This window comes from Centroberyx affinis, unplaced genomic scaffold (assembly GCF_046629955.1).
Source record: "Centroberyx affinis isolate AG114_WGS23_722 - 3 ecotype Tasmania unplaced genomic scaffold, CSIRO-AGI_Caff_v1 ptg003070l_1, whole genome shotgun sequence".
NCBI lineage: Eukaryota > Metazoa > Chordata > Actinopteri > Beryciformes > Berycidae > Centroberyx > Centroberyx affinis.
Genome location: NW_027281155.1, coordinates 31151 through 46797, shown reverse-complemented (window position 1 = coordinate 46797; position 15647 = coordinate 31151). Strand labels below are relative to the sequence as shown.

Genomic DNA, 15647 nt, shown 5'->3' with positions numbered 1-15647 from the left:
CACACACACACACACACACGCATACCAATACGCAAACACACACATATATGCACTCAGTACACACACATATACAAATAAACACACACACACACATATATGCACTCAGTACACACACATATACAAATAAACACACACACACACACAAACACACACCTACATTGCCAAGACATATTGTCCTATTTCCGCTGCGGTGTTTTGGCCTGGAGTCATCCCACGACTGGAAATAAAGAAATAAAAGGAAAGTGTCTCAAATGCCAACACTGTGCCAGAGAGAGAGAGAGGGAGAGAGAGAGAGAGACAGAGAGAGAGAGAGAGAAACAAAGGGGAAAACGCGAGACAAAGCGCCCACACACACACACACACACACGCACGACGCAGTCTCTCCCGAAATCCCCTAAACGCTCGGCTCTTCCATTTTTCCCGCACGCCCCTTGAATAAGAAATAATACAAAATAAATATTTGATCCACTGTGAAATCACTTCTTATGAATATCTAACGGTGTTGTGAACTTCGAAGAGAACTACTTTTGGGCAGTTTAACGAGTTGGCCTACGCTAAACTAATCTTAATTAATCCTTAACAAACACGGTAAGTGGAGTAGGAGGAGCACCTAATGTTATAACAGGGCCACTTTTAGGAAAACAGCAAAATAATAATAATGATAATAATAATAACATCTAATGAATCATCCAGTACAATTAACAATGTGTTGATAGCTTTTAAAAGCTGTAAAACCTTTCATTTCAATAATCTCAAGTTTAAACTCACAAGTCATAACACCAATCAGAAATGAGAGATTTTGTGCTTTGAACTTGGCTGATGGGAAAAAAAAATCGAATATGTGTGGTAAAGTGAAACATAACAGTATTCTTTTTTTTCTTTTTTTTTTATATAATGAGGAGATGCCAGGTGAAGAGAAGAGCCAAAATGAGTTTAATTAGCCTCGCGGTGAAAATTGAAGGTGCAGCTTCAATTATCTCAATCCGAAATGCTTTCAGCTGGAATTCCTGGTAACGGGGGATGGGGGGGGGGGGGGGGGGTCAGACCTGAGTGACGGCCATGTTCTGCTATAGTGCCAATTAAGAGAGAGCTGGTCCATGATTCACATTCATTATCCCCCTGGCCGAGAGGCTGCAGACACCGCCGTGCTCTGCCTGAAAGCTATCTGATTTGATACCCATTAGAAACCCTGGTGTGATTGATTTTTTTTTTTTTTTTTTTTTTTTTTTGGTCCTCTGGCTCTCTCTTTTCCTCTTGGATTTGTCGTATGAAATAACCCCCCCCCCCCCCCGTTTTCACCCACGTTCCATCTATACCTTCCTTCAATTTATTCTCATGCTTTTCCTCAAAAAAAAGCTCTCTTCTGTCAGACGGCACACGTTTCTCTGGGTTAAAAACACAGCAGGTGGTAAAGGTGCATGAAAATCAGGTAGCTGAAGACTCTCAAGACTATGACCGATATATATCAGTTTGCAGATATATTGGGCCGATATTGTCCTTTTATTAAAAATTGGATATCTGTTGATATGACTGAGGTTCCTCCCTGACCACAGATAGTCAATATGCTTTTATTATTATGTCTGACCAGAGAAATCATTCCAATGTAGTGTGGAGGATTTTACTCAACAGTCTGTAAAACATGCAATGAAACCTGCCTCATCTTGCATTAAGAAGCTGCTATAATTCCATTAGTATGGCTTTCAGTGGAGAGTTTTAGTGTCCCATGATGGTTAAAATGCTATTTCAAGGGGAAACATTGAATTTTCGGGCATGAAAATGCTCAAATTTAAAGATCCCCAATGGACAAAATATTAGCTGTTGGCAGCTCAAATCCAAAACTGTTGTTATCGCTATCAGCTGTCAAAAACCCCTATTGGTTGAACCGTACTCAAGAGTATACAATAACTTTTAGGAAAGAACCTATGCTGAAATATCCACCCAAAATCTACAAAAGCATTTTCCATCATTCATTCATTCATTCATTCATTTCTATAAAACCCTGATTCACTCTTTCAAGCTTCTTTATAGAAAGACTGGAATCCGAGAGGAAGATGAGGTTGTGAAATAGAACGCTTGTGCAACATCTTTCCGCTCTGACGCAGGGGTTTCAGCACTGGAACGTGGTTCAAGGTTGTGCCGAACCACCTCCACAGACAACTGGAGATAGTGATGTAACTCCAGGAGAACACAAATGGTCAGCGAAGTGATAATTTCATTGGCCAATCACAAATATGTGTGCTACTTTTGTCATTAACCCTGCTCAATATCAGATTCAAGGTGAATTACCCAAAAACGAGGATTATCTCAATCCCCCCAGCTTGTTTTCTTCATAATTAGTCATCTGTTTCAGTCGATGCACTGAACCTGGATCATTCACACATAAACACACAGGCGAGGCAATTGAGAGATTCTGATTTTTGAAGGCAAGAGAGGACGCAATTCCGCAATTTTGGGGGTGTAACGGAAAATAATGTAACCAGGGACTCAGAAGTAAAGTGGTAATATTACTTTTGAATTGAGTGATGAGTAATGATGAGCCACCATGGCTGAACAGACAAAGAAAAGAGCGCCACCTACAGAAACTCAAACTTCATCAACAGAAAATCCAAGCTCCGCCCACACTGTTTGATTGACAGGTGGTCTGTGGGTCTTGTGGACTGACACTTCAAACTTTAACCCTAGATTAAAGGTTTTGTTTCAAATAGCTTTGGGTCCTGGGCAGTTCCATCCTTTTCTGGGGGAAAAATAAATAAATTCCTACCGTACATTCATCTCTTTCATATTTCAAAACAACAGATGATTACATCCTCAAATGTTTTCTGTGTCGTAAGCAAAGATCTCCGGATAAGCTGATCGATAAGTCTGTGTCACTTTCGGGTCTAGCGATCATTCGGTGAGGGAGCGCGTCAGGTCTTTGAAATGGGGGGGGGGCATATCTCACTTTGGAGGGGGAAACTCTTTCAGTGTCGCTGGCTCATACTGCCCCCCCCCCCCCCCCCATTAGCAGATGTGTTGACAGCGAAGATGATGAATGACGCGGGGGGACAAAAGCTGACAGATGTGATAAACTCGACGTCAAATGGCTAATCAATCTCGCGGGGGGGGGGTGGAGGAGGGAAGCGGAGGAGAAAACGCGAGCGGGGGATCTCCCGGTGTGAGTCGGCGGAGGCGAGAGGGGATCTGATTGGCAGACGTGGAGAAATCAGTGTGTTTGTGTGTGTGTGTGTGTGTAGCTATAGATCCGCATGCGCCTGTGTGTGCATGTGTCGGGCATCTTAGTGTGTGTGTGTGTGTGTGTGTGTGAAGCCTTTTCTCGGTCTCTCACGCCTGACCTCATCTCTATGCACCACAATAGACAGGAAGCAGACAGATCCCAGCTGTGTGTGTGTGTGTGTGTGTGTGTGTGTGTGTGTGTGTACACCAGTGTCTGACCCTCACTGCCTGAAAAACACCCCAAAAAAAATACAACCCCGCTCCCTTTTGTTACTTCATACACAGCCTGCTGACAAACACTGGCAACAGTGGAACATGGAAAAGAGGGGGAGGAAAGAAAGAAAAAAAGCAACAAAAACACACAGAAAAGAAGGAAGTGACAAACGACTGGTTAAAAGGAAATAATAACTTGGCCGTGGCGCTGGGGCACGGAATCAAAAAGATCCAAGCTTGCAGAGGAAGAGGGAGGGAGGGAGACGGAGGAGAGAGTAGAAGAAAGAAAATATATCAATTCGTCTCCACCTCCATGTCCTAAACCATCTCCTGGCTGTGTGTGTATTTGTGTGTGTGTGTGTGTGTGTGTGTGTGTGTGTGTATGTGCACACGGCGATGTGGCCTACTTACAGTATAGGAACGGACTGCCAGAACGTTGCTTTTCAGTAACTTAAAGTCTAAAACATGTAGAAGGCAATTTTTTTTTTTTTTTCTATACTCTCAGCATTTTCACTTGCTATCTTTAGCTTCTTCCACCGTACTTTACACCTTCGTAGTCAAGGATACACACATGTGCACCCCCCCCCACACACACACACACTGTATGCAGAAACTCAAGTACACAGCACCACACACTCCAAGCGAACACTTTTATCTGTCTTTGAGCTAAAAGCCATATCCGACAGAGCAAACAGAGCAAAAGGACGTTTTGTGCATGCATTCTCTCATTTGAAATTAACTTCCATTGGTGTATCATGCCTTCAGTGCATTAAGTATGATTCTGACCTTGGTGGAATGCTGAGAAGGTGTATTTTTATATACTCTCCTCTAATTTGTGAACTTGCATATTTGTAAATTATTCATTACAGAAGCCGTTAAAAAAGCAGTACACTGTGGAATATAAGTATGGCCAGATGGATAACTTGACCCACAGCCCATAATTGTTCAAAGTTGTACCTTGATCTCTGAAAAAGCTGCGAGAGTAAACAGATTTGATTAAAAAGACATGCTCATCTAGTTTCCATTGTGCTTTAATATGGTTTCTTAAATCAGTGATTCTCAATGTTTTTCACATCAAGGACCCTAAATGAGTCCACATTAGGGGAACGGACCCCCATTTGATGAGATTTTGTCTCTTGGACCCAAATCTGAGAATATTCTTATTGTTAGATATGATTTTGTCCAGAATTCCATGACTATCTCTATTATAGGTAGAGAGATAGCAGTGAAACTATGATCAAAACAGTCATTCTTCTACATTCTCTAATTGTGTTAACTTCTTGTAAAAAAAATAATGGTGATGTGTAACAATTCATCAATTTGCTGGGGACCCTCTGGAACCCCCTCAAGGAACCCTGGTGGTCCCGGACCCCACGTTGAGAACCACTGTCTTCAATGGTGTTTGTATTACAGTAGCCATGAATCAGCACAAAATGGCTACCAAATATCTCAATTATGTAAAAAATGCAAAACAACGACAGCAAAACATAATAATAACGACGCCTTCTAACTTTTGGAGAACTTTAGAGAAGTGCAGTTCTCACTTGCTGTTCCCCCGCCGGAGAGGAACAGAAAAGAAATCAGAGGAAAATCTATCAAAAATGTCATCTAAAATGTATAAAACGAATCTTGATGAAAGCTTTGTATTAAATTTATGCTTTGAGGCTTCTGTCCCGCCCCAAAGTCTCAACACATCCAAGGCGAGACAGAAAAAACTGGTAACGTCTTTATTACACAAATTCCATATTTAACGCGCTGATGTCCATATTTCAACTAGAGTATGGAGTATGTACAGGGTAGTAATTAATTAACAGTAATTATGTGTTGGAAGAAGCATATCTGGGAAGCATATCAAAAATGCAAATGGTGTTGAAACAGAAGAAGACATCAAAATAAACCGGCAATCCTTGGAGAGGAGGACGCACACGCACACACAGGCACAGACATCATGAATATTCGAACCCTCATTAATACATGGTAACCCTAAGTCTAGCTTTGAAACCTAATGTAAGTTTGTTTTTTTTAAAAAGGAAAAGTGAAATCGAGGTGGGAAATTTCACTCTTGGCTGATCGGATTTTGACAAAACTTGGGGGAATGATGCATCTCACCATTGCACTCCAGCAGTTTTTAACATTACACTGATTGGCCCAAGGGGGGCGCTACAGTCCCAGGTCAAAATGAGGTGACATATGTGTGACTGATTAGCCCAGAAGGGGGACTGCATCATTTGTTGGGGGGAGACGACATCTTTACTGTTGCTTGGTTAAAAAAACGATCCTCACACTCTATCTCGCATGTGCACACACACACACACGCCCACACACACACACACAGAGAGAGCGTTCTGACCTGTTCCTTGACGGAGGCGAGGATGGCGGAGGTGGTTTCAGACTCGGAGCCGTCTCCGTTGGAGGCGTTGAGGACGGGGCTCAACATGGCGGCAGCGCTGGCAGTGTCAGACGCCACCTCAGGCACTGGCATACCTCCTGGAAGAGAGGAAGGGAACACGCAACGCTTTTACTATGATTCAAGACACGCCGACACGCCAGCATGCGCCTACGCTCTCCCCCCGGTCTCGTACGCATAGAGAAGCACACACACACACACATATACATATCAGGTATTAAAATGAATGCAGGGGTAACACACAGAAATACACTCAGTTATACTAATATACTGTATTGGTCTGCCGATATATCAGGCTGATTTATAAAAAAATCGACCAGCCAGTCAATGTCGCCCACCTCCGATATGATGGATATGTATTATTCTATAATCGATCAATACCACACTGGTCGTCTATGGGAAGCCCTTGACCTGAACTGATCTAATGCAATATTAGTATGCATTGATATGGTCTATTATTATTCATTCATTCATTTTCTCTACCCACTTATTTATGTTCAGGGTCACAGGGGGGCTGGTGCCTATCCCAGCATGCACTGGCTGGAAGGCAGGGGAAACACCTTGGACAGGTCGCACTGCATCACGATCATTCACATTCATAGCTATAGGCAGTTTAGAGTCTCTAATCCAGCTGATGTGAATGTTTTTGGACTGTGGGAGGAAACCCAGGTGAACACAAGGAGAACACAAACTGTGCAGAAAGCTGAAAGCAGAATCAAACTGGATCTGTCTTGCTATGAGGTAACAGTGCTAAGCACTGAGCCAGTGTGCCACCGCCTTATCACTATTATTAGTAGTAGTGGAGTAGCAGTAGCAGTAGTAGCTGTAGTAGTAGTAGTAGTGGCAGTAGCAGTAGTAGTAGTAATAGCTGTAATAGTTGTAATAGTTGTAGTAGTAGTAGTAGCAGTAGCAGTAGTAGTAGTAGTAGTGTAGTAATGGTGTCAGTAGTAGTAACAGTAGTAGTAGGAGTATAGTAGTAGTAGCAATAGCAGTAATAGTAACAGTAGTAGCAGTAGTAGTAGTAGTAGTAGTAGTGTAGTAGCAGTAGCAGTAGTAGTAGTGTAGTAATGGTGTCAGTAGTAGTAACAGTAGCAGTAGGAGTATAGTAGTAGTAGCAATAGCAGTAATAGTAGCAGTAGTAGCAGTAGTAGTAGTAGTAGTAGTAGTAGTGTAGCAGTGGTGGCAGTAGTAGTAGCAGTAGTAGTAGTGTAGGCAGTAGTAGTAGTAGTAGCAGTATAGTAGTAGTAGCAATAGCAGTAGTAGTAGCAGTAGTAGCAGTAGTAGTAGTAATAGTTGTAGTAGTAGTAGTAGTAGTGTAGGCAGTAGTAGTAGTAGTAGTAACAGTAGCAGTAGCAGTATAGTAGTAGCAGTTGTAGTAGCAGTAGCAGCAGCAGTAGTAGTAGTAGTAGCAGTAGTAATATTAATAGTAGTAGTAGTTCCAGTAGTAATAGCATCAGTAGTAGGTCTAGTAGTTGTAGTGTTTGTAGCATGAAAATAATTATATTTAAAGATACTGCATATCTGCACAAAATGTCCGCTATCGGAAGCTTCAATCCTAAAAATATTGGTATTAGACTTCAAAAACCCATATTAGTCAAAACTAGTATCTGACACCACCTCAGGGACTGGCATGCAAAATGCACACACACCCACACACACACACACACACACACACGCATGCTTGGTGCACCATATCCTGTATATGAGCAGGCGTAGGAGGAGTGCCATGTAATCCTGACGCAGCACAGAGCCGGTGTAAAGGCTGCACCGGCCCGCTTCACACACCGATGAAAGGCTTGTCGTGAGGAATCTCACACACACACACTCTCACACACACACACACACACACTCACACACACACTCACACACACTCACACGGCTGGCTGCCGGCGTGAAGCAGCATTACGCCCAGCGCCAAGGTACGAACGAAAGTCAAGTGGAGCCCGAGAGCAGAGCGGAGGGAGAAGGGCAGAAACGGAGGGGAGGGGATGGAACGGTGAGAAGGGAGGAGGAGTGTAAAGAGAGAGAGAGAGAGAGCGAGAAGCGCAGGTTGTGGAAAGGAGGAGGAGGCGACGAAAAGGCGAGACTGAGGAGAAAAGGAGGGAGGGAGGGAACGGCAATGCAGATGAGAGAAGAAGAGAGACGCGAGAGGAGTCGGAGGGAGATGGGAAATGAAAAGAAAAGGAATGAAAAGAAAGGAAAAGAAAAGGAGAGGATATGAAAGGAGACTATTCTGGGATGCTGCTAGGCAACGATCCCTGGTCACTGAAGGCTGACCAGGCTTGGCTTGTCTTCCGCCTCCCTCCTACTCTTCCTCACTTCTTCCTCCTGTCTTTCCCCTCATCACTTATGTATTTTTCACCATCCTCCCCACCTTGCTACTCAGATTACACTCCTCCTCATGTTCCCCCTCTCCTCTCTTCTCCATCGCCTCTTCCTTCCCTTCTCTCGCCGCTCGTGCCTCACACACACACACACACTTCTCTTCACTTGACCTACTTCAGTGTGTCTTGCCTCGTCTTTTCGACACATTTCTGCTTTATTAGACAGCATGCAGCGGAGGGTGACGGGAGGAGGATGACCCCGAAAGGTGGCCATGTTGGATTTGGACCCGCAGCGCTACAATGCACCTGAACACCCCTCCCCCCCCCTCTTTTTCCTGCCACCGCCTCCCCTTTGAACATTTTGAGAATGTCACCCCTGCATCTTTTACACTGTAGTTACACTAAATATATTTCCTCGGTAAGAAAAGTGAAGGAAAGGATGCAAGTTGTCCATAGCCTGCTGCCATTTGTGTTTACATTGACACTCAGTTGCATTTCTTGCCACCAACACCTTGCAGGCCAAAGGTCCAGAAACCTGTTCCAGACACTAGCACTGCACACCCATGCATCCACACAAGATTTGGCTGACACCATTTACTGTACCCCCTGCTATGCTATTCCATCCTATTTATTTTACTTAGTCTTGTTTGCACAGTCTTGTACTACTTATGTTTCCGAAGGTCTTAAAACGCTACAACACTTTAACCTCTGGATTACATCTGTGGTCCATGTGTTTCTATCTTGCTCAGTGCAGATTGGAGTTTTAGTTATAGAAACATTTCTCAGAGGCAGAGCTGCTCTGGAGGCAGGAATAATCTCATTGGTTGAATTAAAAAAACCTCAGTAGGCGGAGCCAAAGAATATGTTTTTCTGGCTAAGTAATGTTAGACTTAAGTCCAGTGAAAAAGACAAGAGGTAAGAGAGGAGGAAGCTAATACTATTCAGCCTAACACTCTTGCTACTAACTGAAAAAATGCTCTCTAGCCATACTAAGTTATCTAGGTTAGCTACAGTAGTTAGCCTAACTGACCTTCCAAGTTCAAACTAGCCATACTAGCCTATAGCTATCTAGGTAGGCTAGCTAGCTAGCTGCTGACCTTCCAACATCATGAATGCCATGGCAATGACTGAAGGAAAAAAGAAGTCATTGCCATTTCTATGTTTTTTGTTAATATTTTTACCAGTATTGTCGCTAAGGGCTTTCTTTCAGGGCTTAAGAGAGAGATTAGCCCTGAATAGTTTTTGATCAGGAAATATATATGTAGTTCAAATTGTCTATTGCCTCTCACCATCCACGCTCCATTATGAGCGCTGTCTACAGAGATTTGCACTGCACAAGAGTGCAGTTTGATTTAGTGGTCAGAGTGGGCCGGACATTTTACGTGAGCAGGCTGTAAAATCCAGCTTGGGTGCATCCAAGTACATACCAGGGCACAATAGCTCACCTGTCTATGCTTGGTATGTGTGTGTGTGTGTGTGTGTGTGTGTGTGTGTGTGTGTGTGTGTGTGTGTATTTGGTAGAGGGCTCTGCCAATCACTGTGATGCAATTTGAGTAGAACTAAAGTAATACACTATGTATGATTTTAATTAGTCAGTTCTGGGTGGTCAGAGGTAGAGACAGAAAACACAATGTCAGGAAAAGACAAGGCAGGATATATTGATCTTCTTTTTTGCAATAGAAGAAGAAAAGTCAGATATGTGCTAGGTTTGGTTAAGCCAATGATTGATTATCCAGATATGGAAAGATGGTAAAAGTCAGCCAGCTGTGCTGGCAAGCTGACGACCATAGAGGCCAGATGGACACTGGAGTGCTGGCTTGGATTGACACTTGACTTGGCTGATAGCTTCATGGCAAGATTCCTACAAGCTACAGCTAAACTCTGCATGTTTCCAAATGAAAAAGTGCTATTCAACAGTCTATATACTATTGGATAACTCAAACTAAAATGTGTCTTGTGTCTCCATCCTGCCAGCTAGTTAGTTAGTTAGTTAGTTACTGAAGTAATGTTAGGGTCTTATCAGGTTCATCCTCCCATTCAGCTCTATTAGTTTGGGCTGCTGAACATTAAATGCATAAAATCTATCTCCCTTCACATGAAACGTCTACATTATCTTCAACTCCAGACATTGTTTCCCTTAAATGTGAGAGCGTGTTTAACAATGAGATTTCGAACGTGTACCTCTGTGTGTCTCACAAATGCACGCTACACTCTCCCAGCCGCTCAAAATGGATTAGGCTTTTTCCACGGCATAATGATCTTCGCTATTACAGCTATAACGCAGCATGGAAAAAATATCAGCTTTCTAACAGAGGATGATGATAGCCTTTAAAGTTTTACTCATTCAGCTGTGTCTCTCTGTCTATCTTCCGCACAACCTGAACCGAGCAGGAGAGAGAGGAGAGGAGGACAGAGACAAAGAGAGATGAGGAGAGGGAGGAGTGAGGAGAGAGACAGACAGCACTACGATATATCACTGTAGGCCTGTACAGACTGCTGTTTTAAAGTGTTTACCGCGCTGCTTCATTTAGATCCGTGTATGTTCATGTCAGACTGATGCATTTTGTTCCTTCTTGTTCCAGTTCCTTCTTTGCCACTGGAGTTTGCCAACTAGCCAACTTGCGCTCTGAAACACTCTTGGCTCTCTTTTCAACAAATAAGATTATTTCTGCCTCCAGAGAAGCTCTGACCCCGCGAAATGTTTGCATAACTACAGTAAAACTCTCAATCTGCCTGTCAAGCTGCCTGAATGCAAATAGAAAAAGACTGCTTTTTGTATATATGGAGAGGAATATGTAGAGTCTACTGTATGTTGATGCGTCTCTGCACCGATACAACTAAACAAACTCCTCTACATTGACTACAGTGAACAAAGTGATTCCGATTCTGCATGCGATTCCTCCCCCTTTCCCTCGGATCCGTATGCATGAAGCGTCCCGCGCCACAAGACGCTCCAACTTGAACTCCGACGGCCGCCTTTAAAACAAAACAAGAAGAGAGAGCGTATGCAGACGAGGCAGGCGGCCAAATATAGGTCGAATCAACAGACCGTGACCGAGTCCTCATCGCACAACTGACCGGTACAAAGCAGCCCCCCCACCACCACCACCACCACCACCAATAACAGCCCTCAGAACTAGGTTACAGAGGCCCGCGGCCCAGCTAGAGACAGGACTTTGAATATGGATTAGGCCTAAAGGCTTTATTTTTCGCTCAAGTATAATCTTGGATATTTAGGTTTTATGTTTCAATGCGGTAATGCCGGGCTGTTTTCAAAGCGCTAATCTCCGATGTCGCTCATACGTGAACGCTAAAGATCGACACGGACGACACGAGGAACGTCCCGCTTAATCTTTTGACCCTTTAAGCTCGTCGCTCAAGGTCGGAGACGGGGGCCGTGTTTTTTTTTGGGGGGGGGAGGGGGCGAAGACAGAATTCATCGCGGATCAGACATCCGAGCGGCAAATTAGTGCGAAAATGTCTAATCTTACTGTGGAGCGGGGTGTATCTGTACGTAGGCGCTCGAGCATGCCTCTCTGTGTGTGTGTGTGTGTGTGTGTGTGTGTGTGTGTGTGTGTGTGTGTGTGTGTCCCCTCTGGGATGGGAGTGTTTGTTAAGTGTTTGACGGGCAGTCCCCTGTCGTCTCATTAAAAACTCGCTGCAGTGTTTTGTTTTGGCTTCACCAGTCATCTGTACCTTTGTCTAGACCCCCGTCCCCGCGATCGGGTTTTTAAATTAGCAACACTTTAACATTTACATTAACTATGTAATTAGCGCTGTCTGTGTCTCATCGTCTGTGCAGTAAGAGCCCGAGAACCAACAGTGGAAACCGGTCTTTCATTTTTGCTCTTACCCTTAGATAGTTCTGTGATGCATGCGCTTTTTTTTTTTTTTTTTACTGTACAGTGAACTAGACACGGCTAAATTTAACTTGAGGTATTGAGGTTTGAGATGAAGACTCAAAGGGAAAGTTGGCCCTAAAATGGAGCTCACATGTGATTCCTCTGATCTGAAGACAGTTCAGACCTAACTGATGCGCGCAACATCTGAAAGTGCATAAGTCAGCAGAAAGGTACAATGGTACCAATCTCTTTTGCTACACTTAAGATGATGATGGAACTTAAGTTATGTGTGTGTGTGTGTGTGTGTGAGAAGTTAGATATTTGCCACGCTCAAAAGTCCGTACTGGCAAATGTATCATTTGATGTCAATCAACTGTAGATGATGTACTTTATACCTCACTAACATATTCCGAAATGTGTGTGTTTGAGTGTGTGTACGCGTCAAAGCACGCGCCGCGCTCCGAAGATTCAGCCGATGGGGCGGATTTTTTACGTCCATTAACTATTGATGACAGGCATATAATGAAATTGGTTATTTTATCAAGCCGGCTCAACACATGGCATGTGAATGGATAAAAAAGTTGCAGATGATGTTCTCGTCAACATCTAAATTGTAGAATATGACTGGTTGTCTGTGTGGAAAAATGAGACGTTTCACCACAGAACAGACAGATGGAGTTATGAGTATAATCAAAGGGTTAATCACCCATCAACTGAATCTACTCAGCGTGGTGAAAGTCTAGCCGCTAATGGACGTTTACAGTAATACACACACACACACACACCCCTATACCGCGATATAGCGTGCATCCCTCTGAATGTCACTTAACGGATAGCAGCTCTGATGAGGTTGAAACCATTAAGAGGCGTTTGGCCACAATAAAAAATCAATTATTGAACAGAAATGCATTATTCAAAGCATCAAAGCTCAAAGCCAGTTACACTACAAGAAAAACACTTGCCAAACCACTTCAGAGAACTGCTGCAGTGTTGTTTTTCTGCTGCTTGGATGTCTGGCGCACTGACTATGGCTCACTATTCAACTCGGAATGACTGTGTTTTCATTTCAAAAGGCTATATATCTATTTTGGGCATAAATGTTAATGATGTTCGCTTATGTTCATCGGTGTGTATTATAAGATACTGCCAATTATGTAATCGACAAAGTACCTATCGTGTAAAACCGCAGGAGATAAGTAATAAAAGTAATAATCTGCAACTTCTTCATATAAATAAATGTGTTTTGCTCCTCTCTTTTGCTGACTGATACAATACAATAGTGATTCAGCCTATAGCCAGTTCATGAAAGCTTTTATGTTTGCTGTTCTAATAAGAGGGTCTGTCTTCCTGGGAAAATTTTGGAAGAAGCAAATTACAGAAGCAGCAACAGCAGTTTGTTTATAATAAATACAAGAAGGTAGAAGAAATATGAGTGTCTTTATTATTACAGTATGTTGGGCCAGTAAAAGCAATGACTGGTGTCGCCAAAATAAAGAAAAACAAGAAAGTAATCATTTTAAATGGAGATATACTGTATACCAGTTGATAAATTGTAAATACACATCACATTATGAAACACTAAGAATGCCAAAGGTTGCTGTGTTCAAGCTGATTAGACGGCTTATGAATTTGTTTGAGGAAAAAGTCGGCTGGCCCGGTGCATCGCGATGATGAAATATGCTGCCAGAGCAACGGCATGGCTCTGTGACGTGTTTTTAATCGTTTTTTAATACAATGGAGTTCTATGGCTGCTGGGACATGGCTTCCTTGGGCACCGGCTACATGGACGAGACTTGTTAGCAAAACAAATTCATTGCTGATTTTGTTATTGTCATAGGATTTGTTGACGGTAAGAAATGCATTAAAAAACACCGCCCTTATCCTTTAAAGCCCTGTGTCCACCTCGCACCTTCAAAGCAGTGGTGTGAAGACCGGCTCCCCAGTGGACAGCGCAGTCTAAAGAGAGTGCCAGAGGAAGCTCTAACTAGTCGACAAAGTGTCAGTCTTCACAGTCAGCCTGCCGCAGAAAGCACCGGATAATTCATCATGTCACCAGCACAACAATCGGCACCACAACAATCCACAGGGGGAAACGAAACCTCTGCTGAGAACTGACTTTTTGCCAGCGTTGACAAGATACCAAACTTTTGACTTTGCTATCGACATCAGCCCAGGTGACACGGCACAAAAGCTCAAGCGCCCCAAAAATAACACTTGAACTTGTTTAAACTTTGTTTTTCGATTTTACTATTTGTCACAGTTTTGAAAGGCTGAGCTGAAACTACAGAGACGGTTTCCCATAGGATGTATGTGCTAGTAGCACCACAGCAGGGCTTGTGATAGTCAAAAGGCATTTGGAGTGAGTGGTAAAATGTATAGCAAACCCATATCATGTAAAACAGGATTCCCCTTGCCTCTGTGATTATAAAGGAGTTGGATGTGCTATCTAAACATGGTGAAAGTATCAAATCGCCAACTAAATCCACACAATCCATATTAGAAAAGCGAGCCTCTAAACGAGCCGTTTGGACTTCTGTAACTTTGTGGCGTCACAAAGGTTCGCTCATTATCATTTTTGTAAGAAATAATAGACTAACAAAGTGTTTTTGAGCGGTTGTCGTTGTTTATTACCGGAGAGATTTCCCTACCTGTAGCTGCCAAGCTGCGGTGTCTCACGTTTCACTCTTGAAACGGTTAGCCAATCAGAACAGAGGGGTCGTTAATATTAATGAGCCTTAAAGACACGGCGACAGAAACAGCCTGTTCTCGGTAAGGCTCAGAGAGATGCTGGAAAATGAACGTGTCAAAATGGATTGAGAGTGTTTTTGGTACATGACACCACACACCTCAAGACACAAAATAAAACACTGGAAAGTGGAGAACACAAAATAAAACACTGGAAAGTGGAGAATATGGGACTATTTTTCAAATCTGGCACTGTGGTACTTTTTTAGCACTGGCACTCCGTACAACACTACATAGACATTTCTTCTGCAGTGTGACTTACATTCTGTCCTACAGATGCTTGATGTTTGGGGTGGTTTTACCTCAGTACACTTGCAATTTTAGTGTTTTTGAGTCTAGGTGAGGTGGGCTATCTCACCCTAGATGAGCTGCATTTTCAATTAGAACAATTTCATCTGTATGTTCTCCTCATATAAATGCCTGATGTTAAACTATTTCAGTCGATTTTTTGTGTTCTCGTGTCAAGTTCTGCATGGGGAAACAGGATTACCAGCAGCTAAAGCTGCCTCGGATCTGCCTCATCGAGACGGAAACGACAAAAACGGACCTCTACATCGGCATTTTTTGGGGCATTTCTGAGGGAATCTTCAAATTCCGTTAAGTGAGACTATTTCAAAGCGAGTCGCGGCCCGATCGCCCAAACAGAGAGCCATGCGGTCACGCGGATGAGAAAAACTCCGAGGCGTGTTTTAGATGCATTTTAGACGGCGCAGGGATTTTCGGAGGGAAGCGCAATTTCACATCGACATTTCAGGGCCCCCGAAGTCGGTGTCATTTCGAGTCACCGGAGACAGACTCCATGCGTCGGCGAGTAAAGTTTAAGGGGGAAACAGTGGTAATCCAAGGGAAATCATTTGATACTCTAATGACCGAGCGGAGCTAAGCCAACATCACAGCTCTCAC

At 43.3% G+C, this 15647-nt stretch overlaps 1 protein-coding gene across 1 annotated transcript in view; it reads right to left on the bottom strand.

Annotated features, from left to right (window-relative positions):
• The window catches only part of ctnnd2b (catenin (cadherin-associated protein), delta 2b), a 117112-nt gene extending 111204 nt beyond the window's left edge, over nt 1-5908 (bottom strand). The window contains exon 1 of the mRNA XM_071537575.1: nt 5777-5908. Coding sequence (XP_071393676.1) covers nt 5777-5908 — 132 coding nt within the window. The remainder of the gene's footprint in view (nt 1-5776) is intronic.
• Between the last annotated feature and the right edge of the window lie 9739 nt (nt 5909-15647).